A 9,958-nucleotide genomic window follows, 5' to 3' on the forward strand; every position below is an offset into this window, starting at 1 on the left:
TAATAAAACATGCAAAGAGCTCTTATTTAATTGTGTATTTCTTAGGTTAAGAAATAATACCAAAATCCTTCCAATACCAACTTGTTTTTCTAATTTATTGACATTATAAATCCATTACAATGATAAACCACGAATTAGCTTTGTAGTGCACTCTTAGACCACATTCTGTGTAATAGAGGCCGTCAGCCTTTCCCCATCTTGTGGGTACAAATGATACGCGTGATTCTGCGTCGGACACTACGCGCAGGGCGCCGCTTGCCACGCAGCTGTTATCACGCATCACCACGGTGATTTTGCTGTTCACGCATGGAGATCGAACGAACATCGCAGCGTGTACCCACAAGATGGCGGCATATGACGTCACGCTGACGGCCTCTATTATATACGAGAGGCGGTCAAAAAGTTCGTAGAACAAGGTATGCTACCTTTGCTAATTTAGTCGCCTTTGAAAGCTTGTTCCTTCAAAACATTACTGCAAAAATATTACGATTTTTGCATCAATATATATAATTGGGCAGGACACTCTGCAGAGGAATACTACCCGGAGTTAACACAGGATTATCATGTAAATTTCTCCCAACGGTGGTGAAAACGCAAATGAAATTTAACATTGTACAGTTGCTGTAAATGGTGATGAAGTCCTTGATATTCAACAGCAATGAAATGGTCCTTAGTTAGAGTTCAAGGATAGAATGAGCGTATCTAAAGATCATCCAATGTCCAAAAGACTTGCTGACTTCACTACTAATGATATACGTGCTGGTACAGTGGCACTGATAATGAATAAAGAACCAATCAATAAAGATGAGGAGATAAAATATGACAACTCTGATGAAATCCATTAATATTAATTTGGGTATTCCAGGCAGTCTTTTACATTGTATCCCAGAACCTTCATGCGCAAAATTGATACCAGTTAACATAATCAGGTCCACACCTTCTTAGAATGAGGAACATGACAATTTGGCTTAATCTCTGGAATTATGAATCCATTCAGTGGAAGCACCTGGATCTCTCACCCCTATGAAGATTATCACTAGGTCACCATAGTAGAAGGCTTCATCGCTGTGTTCTAAGATTCAAGGAGAGTGTTGATGACAGATCTTTTGCCAAATGAAACTACAATGAAAGTATATATCATACAACTTTGATAGCAAAATTGAGGCAAGCCGTCAGGGGAAGAAGGTTGGTGGTATGCATGGGACTGTACCCTATTCTCAGTTTGTCAAGCTGCCATTCATGACAGAGGGGTCAGTTAACTAAAGCAACCGTATTGTGGTCCAGGCATGGCCTCCCGATAGTGAAACCTATTTTAGAATTTTAAGTCCTATCTTCATATTCAGGTTTGCTGGTGATCAATGCTGGTGAGACTTCACTGAAGAGTGGCTCATGGAGCAATCGGAAGACTTAAATTCTGTTGACATAGAAGGCTAAAATTGCGACGGGTGCATTAAGGTATGCAGTGACCATGTTCAAGAGTGAGAAAGAATTTGACTCTTTTAACCTTGTCTACAAACTCATTGACCGCCCCTCGTAGATCCTATGAAGTGAGTGGGATGCAACGAAATAGGGTTTTCAACCGCAGAAGGAAACTTAATTCCAATTTGATGGACTTCCGTAATCTTAGGGAACCAATAATTCAGTGATGTGTATGCTTGTTTTGACACTTTTAAATGCGTTATGCATATATAAAAGCTAAAACTTTCCCGAAACTGACATTGGTAATTTTCATGATTTCAGGTACAGTGTGTCCCAAAGAGTACCTTTACCATCTGAAACGTTCATAACTCCAGTTTTCAGCAACCGACAGCAAACTTGAAGGTACTTTGTAAAGAGAAAACTCGTACATATTATTTTGACACCAAATTTGACATAATAATAAACCTATTGTTAATTATCTACGGTGACACAGTTGGGCATACTACACACACAAAAGTTTCCAATATCAAAAGTATCCATAACCTCTACTACCGCCACTGAACATCTGACCAATATCCCCCCATTCAATTCAATTGCATTATTGAACAGTTCTCATAATAATGAATTTCGCTGACGATAATTGCCTTACTTATATCTTCCATCCCGCAGGCACAGGCACAGCTGACCAGAACAGCGGCTGCAGCAAAAAGTCTGGATCTCTTCATCAGTGTTCCTAAAACCGAGTACACCCCTATCAACAGCAATCCACACCCACTACTAAAGTATACCGATCATCAAATATATATGTCACCGATTTTAAATATCTTGGTTCCATGATGGGATCTAGTACTAGAAGCGCGCGAAAAACTTTGGCATATTGAAGCTAAAATGATGAGATATGGTGCAAATGTGGAATATATTTGCGCGAAGCTCACAAAAATTGGCACTTTTTTGAGTTAAATTGGCCAAATATGAGGTTAATTTGGTCAGAAACCCCTACATACAGGCGTCAGCATTGGGGGATGATTGTATGGACCACCCCCTGGCAATGGGGGGGGGGGTGGATTTATCCCCCCATACCCCTCCCCCTCCGGATCTACGCCTATGGAGAAGATATGCTCTCCACACCCATTACATGGTAAAAGAAGATCTGGAAGGCAAAGAACATCCTACTTGTCTTATGTGCTAAAACTGTTGGGGGACTTCGACAACTTTTTACTGCCAGATGCCATTACCACATTGGCTTCAAATAGAAGTACATGGAGAAACTTTGTAGTCGCCTGCTTCGCAGCCGAATTAAATGAATGAAATGAACAATAGGAATCAAGCCTTTATTTTTTTCAAAACCGATATTTTTTGGCATATTTGTAATATTTACGCATGTTTCAACTTATATACATCTATGAGCAAACTGTCAAATTCGCCCTATTTGTAGTAAAACGGGATGATTTTCTGTTGGTCCGACAATTATTATCATAATTTTCAGATTATGATAATATGTCTGAACGATCGCAAATCTTAGTCTCCTACAAAGCCAGTTTGGTTACGCTCCCTCCATCCACGTCCTAATCCAAAAAGTGCGAGATATTTCGAGTGATAGAGGTGAAGTTTATGATGTTGTTTCTTTGCTAATTTCCAATGTTTTTCGCGTCCAAATGTATTGGGAACTTTCATAATGATTGCATATTTACTATTTTATCATTTTGGAAGAAAACAAGAAAAATCTAAAAATTCAAAAAAGATCGTACATTAAGGCTTTAACCCGCAATAATTCGGATCCAAAGTATCCATAACCTCTACTACCGGCACTCAACATCTGACCAATTTCCCCCAATATTGAACAGTTCTCATAATAATAGATTATCAAGATGATATACAACATTAGGAATCAAGCCTGTAAAACCGATCTTCTGAAGTGTATTATTCCATCCGTCAATTCTCTGGTCTGCCACAAGACTCCTCCACCTGGACTTAACTCGTAATAATTCGCAGTTAATGAGGAAAGACGGGGGAGGTCAACTTGCATTCAAGCCATCATCATCAACCAAGGTTTTCGTCGAAATTTAATAGTAAAGAAGGTGAAGAGAGAGGATTAACAAGAGCAACTTGTACAGAGACGCCGGGATGTACTGTCTACCTACAATGTACAACTCTCTTCTGAACCGACTGACACCGTTTGGTGGCTCAACAGGGCACCACGTGTCAGATAATGGGATTGATGACGTCCAACAGGCGGTATAGGTCACGCGACACGTGAAGTACGAGGATGGCGAAAATACAAGGCTGATAGCCCCATTTAAAATAGACGGCTAGCAGTTATAAATTGAAAAACAACATACTTACAGTGGGGTACTTTGTCGAACCCCAACGGTTTTAGAATAACATAATTTTGCTTTGACACCGCATAACACATTTAGAATTGTTTGTGAAGGTTTAATGATTACGTGTTAATCCAATGGCGACGTCAAAAATTGCGATATCGCATCCGCCACCACCTGACGTCCAAGAGTGAACTGGATAAAAGCTTCCCCTCTCGGCAAGCAATCAAATGATGTGAGAAATCAGAATCGTAAAACAACGAAGGATAATCACAAGGTTTTGAATTAAAGCAAATACGGGAACTTACATTTTTTGCAACTTGCAAAAGACTTCATCAGGCAACTGACCCGCTGGGCTGGTCATGTGAAACTTTGAGACGGCTAGGGATCGATAAGGAGGAACAGTGGCATAGGAGAGGCATCAAGGAAGCCATCTGGGAAAGAGTAGAGCAGCCGTCACTTAATAAGAAAGGGGGACTGAGACACAACCTATCTCACGCATGGGACCGGGCCATCAAGACGATCCCTAGCCGTCTTAAAGTGTCACATGACCAGCCCAGCGGGTCAGTTGCATGATGAAGTCTGATAGTTTCAGACGTAACGTAGCAAGTTGCAAAAAAATGTAAGTTCCAGTATTTGATTTAATTCAAAACCTTGTGATTCTAACGGCTGGATGACTGAGAATATTCCCTATTTTAACGAAGGATAATGTTTTATGTTTGGTATCTAAATAATATTATTGTATGAATTTACTTTGTCCAAATATGTATTTAGAATTCATCTTGGCCAAATCTTGTGAAAGATTATGATGGTTCAAATATTGATAAAGAGACTTTTGGGACACCCTGTATATCTGACGGCAAGTGGAAATTATAACGCAGTGATTTATGGGCTACAACTGTAATACATGCAATTACGAGCAACTGGCATATTCAATGTCCGAAACAACTGAAATTTTAGTTATCTAGTTATATATTTTTGATCTATTGAACTATACCATAAAGAGGATCCCAGCAAACACAAAACGTATTCGACATCATTCGCAAAAGGTTATAAAAGGTTGTCAGAAAACGTTTAAATGTCGGGTTATATAAAGGGTACATTAATGGTATAAAACGTTTTCATAACATTAAAAAACATTTGTTGGTAATTTACTGCACAGCAAATACAAATGTTTACAGAAAACATTTAAATGTCGGGTTATATAAATGGTATAAAAACGTTTTAATAACATTCCGAAAACATTTGTGAAAACTTGGTGCAAATCATTCTAAACAGAATGTTATTTTGGGTTTGAAAAATATTTTGCAAAAATGTTTGCGCAAAATATTTACAATAACGTTTTTAAAATGTTTTCATGACCTTTATATAACCCGACATTTAAATGTTATTAAAAAGTTTTAAAAAACATTTAAAGAACATTTCTGTGTTTGCCTGGTGCAAATATTTTAACATAAAAAGACCTACTAGCGGTTACAGGAAACAGGTTGCAGAATATATCAACAAAGTCCATTCGCAGGGAGCTATTGACGTCAGCTTAAAATACAGACTGCCCCCTCCCACAGAACCTAGTCTCCCAGCTTTCTACGGTTTACCGAAAGTGCACAACCCGGAACCCATTCCTGTCAGACCGATTATTAGTAGCGTCGGATCAGTGACATATAATTTAGCCAAGCACGCTGCCAAGATCATTGGCCCCTAGTTGGTCAGTCCCCCACCACTTAAAGAACACTCAGGATTTTGTTCATAAAATCCAGGACATTAAGCTTACATGGAATGAGATTGTCACATCATACGACGTGACCGCTCTATTCACATCCATTCCTCCCGACGATGCTATAAAAGTGGTGCAAGAATATCTCACCAAGGACAAGACGCTAGGTGACCGAACGAATTTATCGGTGGACCAAATCATTGAACTCTTAACCATCTGTCTCAAGACTACGTATTTCTCATATAACAACAAATTCTTCATTCAACAATATGGTTGTGCCATGGGTTCAGCCGTCTCACCTATTGTTGTTAACATCTACATGGAGAATTTTGAGCAGATCGTGCTAGACAAATATCCTGGAAACCCTCCTAAACTGTGGCTGTCGATGATACGTTTGTTGTTATTGATAGGAATGAGGCTGCCTCTTTTTACAAATTCATCAACGAGGTAGACCCAAACATCAAGTTTACCCAGGAGGAGTGCGTTGACAACAAGCTAGCTTTCTTGGACTGTCAAGTTCACATTCACGAGGACGGATCACTCAAGTCCACCGTTTACAGGAAACCAACTCATACGGACTTTTACTTACAATTTGACTCTCATCATCCCCTAATACATAAACTCGGGGTGATCAGATCCCTGCAACATCGGGCTAGTACCATTATCAGCGACCAAGAGGACCTCCTGGAGAACAAAACCACATTCAGAAATCCCTGGGTTGTTGTGGCTACCCCAACTGGGCCTTCACCAAAGCTGAAAAGACCAAAGAGCACACACAGAATCAAAACGCAGAAACGGGCACGGGTACCCAGGTAACAATACCCTACATATCTGGCTTGTCAGAAAGGATCAAGAATACTCTTAAGTCCTTTGGGATCGCAACGTCTTATAAACCCACCAACATCATCAGGGGGAAGTTAGTCCACGTTAAGGATAAACCCCCCAAGGACAAGCAGAGTAATTTGGTGTATGGCATAACCTGTGCGGCTACTGACTGTGGTGAAGCCTACGTAGGAGAGACCAAACAGTCTCTCAGGGCTAGGATAAACCAACATCGGAGACCTAGCTCCAGCGAAGCTCAGAACTCTGCAGTTTTCAATTACTGCAAAACAACGGAACATTTCTTTATGCCAGAGGAGGTTGTGATCCTCGACAAAGAAGAAAAGTGGTTCGAGCGGGGTGTCAGGGAAGCCATTTGGGAGAGAGTGGAGCAGCCAGCCATCAACAAAAAGGGGGACTCGCTTTCAACTGCCGCACGCTTGGGACCAGGCTTTGCAGGATCTTCCCCGTCGTTTGTCACGTGACCAATCAGATGCCTGATGAAGTTCGGAGTTACCAAAAAGTTGCAAAATTTTATTTCCAGAATTCGATTTAACTTTACCTTATATTTAAGTGTTGACAAAATATTTGGCCAAAAATGTTTGCAAAAATAGTTTACAATGACATTTCGAAAACATTTTAAAAATATTTTTGTAGTGTGTTTTCATACAAAACGTTTTAAAACGATTTCATGACCTTTATATAACCCGACATTTTAATGTTATTAAAACGTTTTTATCTAAACCAAAACCCAAAATATAACTAATTTAAAACGTTTTTAAAACGTTTTTGTGTTTGCTGGGATGCTAGAATCACAAAATGCCCCTGTAATAAACGCCCAATAGTAATTAGTACTAATACATTTGACGCAGGTTGTAGTTGGTTACACTATAATAGAAAAGGTTTGGAGCACTCACCATAATGGCAATAATAAATGCTTTTATAAGAAATCTAAAATACTGCACTTAGCCGCGCTTTTCTTATGAAATTGCTGTGATCAAACGGCTTGACCGCGTTTTTTAAGCTGAATTATTAGAAACTACCAGAATTATTTATTTATAGTGTCTGAATCAGTTATTCAGTTGTTTCATAATTGATATGCTCTTCAAAAGCAACCTATTTAACGAATTTAATATTTAGATTTAAAACAATGTCAAGTCCAATTGACATATTTTAGGTCACTTAACATCAAATTGTATCACGTGATTCAATCTGATCCAATCAGACTGAAGGTGGCAATTGCTTATTGACACAGTGCAGAATCTTGCCGAGCAACGTCGTCTCGGAGCATTTAGATGGCTCTCCTGCGTCTTGTATTTTCAAGACGCAGCGAGCTGATGAATTAAAGCCATATTATAACATTTCTGTAAAAATAGATTAGTATTTATTTTCCATAAAATGTTAGCTTTTACTCTCAGATATGTCCCTTTTAATTTTGAGCCGAACAAGTGAGGTAAAGCATAGAAAATTGGAATTTACTACTAGCGCCCATGCATGTTACTCCCGCGGTTGTAATACGGTACGATCTTCGGGGGGTGTGTGTGTGTGTGTGTGTATCCGCACGCCGTGTACGTACTGTGCATACGTGTTCGACTAATATTTCCATCGTAATAATAAAACGCCGGTTCCATCGTTTTATTCAAAATCTTGGATTTTGACAAAACTACAGCACCTAAAGTCTTGATATTTTGCAGAGTATAGTATCTTTAGGGCGTTCTCCTCAGCAAATGTTATAATATGGCTTTAATATAATGTATACATATCGCTGGTTGCGACTTCGCCAGTGATTATGGTATCGACTTTGCAACATCTTTTTTAAAATTATTATTATTGGTATTATTTTATTGCCAAGTCGTGGCCCGTAGGCCAAATTACATACGCTAAATTAAAATATAAAAATACACATACGAACAATAATTGAATTAAATAAGCAAAATTTGCACAGGATATAAAACACATAAAAATATACAATTTGAAATAACATTTGGAAAATTTAGTATAAAAAAGTCACTAAAATCATTTTTTTGAAATATTGCACGTTTTAATATGTATAAAATGATATGAATAGTTTGCATAAAAACTCTGGATGGCAAACCAAAAACACACGTTATCTATTACGAAAATCAACAGGAAGAGGACTATTTCTAATACGGTTAGTTCCGAAAATGAGATAAATTACTACTATTACGCGAAGAATGATCATGACACTCCTTCCTGATAGGCGTGATAAGAGAAATTGTGCGATTGGTTTTGGTAAGACCTTCGGCGAACCTAAAACAGTGCTCCTCCCTCCGATCATGTCAGAGAGGGTGGCAAACTTGCAAACTTGAAGAGCATCACTATTATACGATAAATAGTGCCGACCCAGGATTGTTCTGCCAGACACGTTTTTTGAATGGCTTCTTTACTCTGTTTAGCTGAAATACCAGAATGCCCACAACATCAGCAAACTCAAGAAATAGCCTGATACACATCCACTATACACGACACCAAGCTCTTGGTTGGAAAAACCAAAACGTTTTAGGGTACGTACATGAACAACTGGGACTTTGCCCGGAACTTTGCCATCAACCGGGAATCTTGCCATCATCTTGTGGTTTGTCAGTCATTGTCCGAAACCTTTACACTATAGTACTTATTTGAGTTAAATCACCGTGAGCTATTTGCAGAGCAGTTGATATAGTCCGTCAAAGAATGTATCGCTCATTCATCGTAACATTCAAGGACCCTAATGTTTTACGGTATTGTTTTCAGGTGTTATAATCCGCTTGCGATGAACGGGTGACTGAACATGGCTTTATCAGGCAGACACATATTATTGCATATCGCAATGGTATATTTATTTCTCAGCATAGCTGAATCGTCTTGGATCAGCTTTTTGGGTTAACGGCACGCCGATGAGTTAGTCGGCGAGATTGTGAACTAAATCCTAATATGTGACGTGTCATGTCGAAAGGAGACACTTTTGGGCAGGTTATCAATTTTGCTGCACAACGCCATTTTCTCCAATGAAATCGGACATTCCTAAGTGAAGATTGGAAATTGAGATATCGGCCTTTAAAAATATTATTGACAATGTTAAGAGTTGGAATTACCTTGAAATATGTCTCAAAAATACAAGATGCCAGTTATATTCCGGTATGAAACTCTCAATATTTTAAACATTAATAACATCACAAATTCGTAACAAAACCCCAATTGTGAAAAAAATCACCCCCTGGCAGAAATTTGACTATTTCTCCATTTAGGATCCTGCCCAAAAGTGTCTCCTTTTGACATGACATGTCACATATAATTAAGATACAGGCCAACATATGGAGCGAAAACAGTAAAATACATAAGCAAAATTGGCATTGTAAAAGCTCATTACTTTACAACCAAGGGATGGTAAGAATTTCATCCATACTAAAATTTGAGTTTGTTAGAATTTATTGAAATAAATCACTCACGTGATGAAAGATCCTCATCGTGGTCAACATGGTCAGTGTCATTATCAGGCCTAAGAATTTCATTTCCAATGTTGAAGTTCTAGCAACACTGTAGCTTTGCCACAATCTTCTTACGGCACCCAGGGATATCGATTTACAATGCTAGTACTAGCTTCAGATTTTGCGCGTTGATTTTGAAAAAATTTCAGCCGTCAGTAAAAAATTGTGAAATCAAAACGGAAATTATGACAAAACTATGA

The 9,958-nt window shown here is 38.7% G+C and overlaps 1 protein-coding gene across 1 annotated transcript; it reads left to right on the plus strand.

Moving 5' to 3' along the window:
- The first annotated feature begins 3,543 nt into the window (after positions 1-3,543).
- LOC140161767 (uncharacterized) lies at positions 3,544-6,755 on the plus strand. The gene is made up of 2 exons (XM_072185064.1): positions 3,544-3,654; positions 6,108-6,755. The coding sequence occupies exons 1-2, from the start codon at positions 3,544-3,546 to the stop codon at positions 6,753-6,755; spliced, it is 759 nt and encodes a 252-aa protein (XP_072041165.1).
- Positions 6,756-9,958: the final 3,203 nt, after the last annotated feature.

Source organism: Amphiura filiformis, chromosome 10 (genome assembly GCF_039555335.1).
Source record: "Amphiura filiformis chromosome 10, Afil_fr2py, whole genome shotgun sequence".
Classification (NCBI taxonomy): Eukaryota; Metazoa; Echinodermata; class Ophiuroidea; order Amphilepidida; family Amphiuridae; genus Amphiura; species Amphiura filiformis.

Bases quoted from the DNA above. Each gene is read 5' to 3' on its own strand.
- LOC140161767 (XM_072185064.1), top strand. From the start codon at position 3,544: ATGTACTGTCTACCTACAATGTACAACTCTCTTCTGAACCGACTGACA. The intron at 3,655-6,107 runs GTATAGGTCACG...ACATCGGGCTAG, and splicing joins TTGATGACGTCCAACAGGCG to TACCATTATCAGCGACCAAG.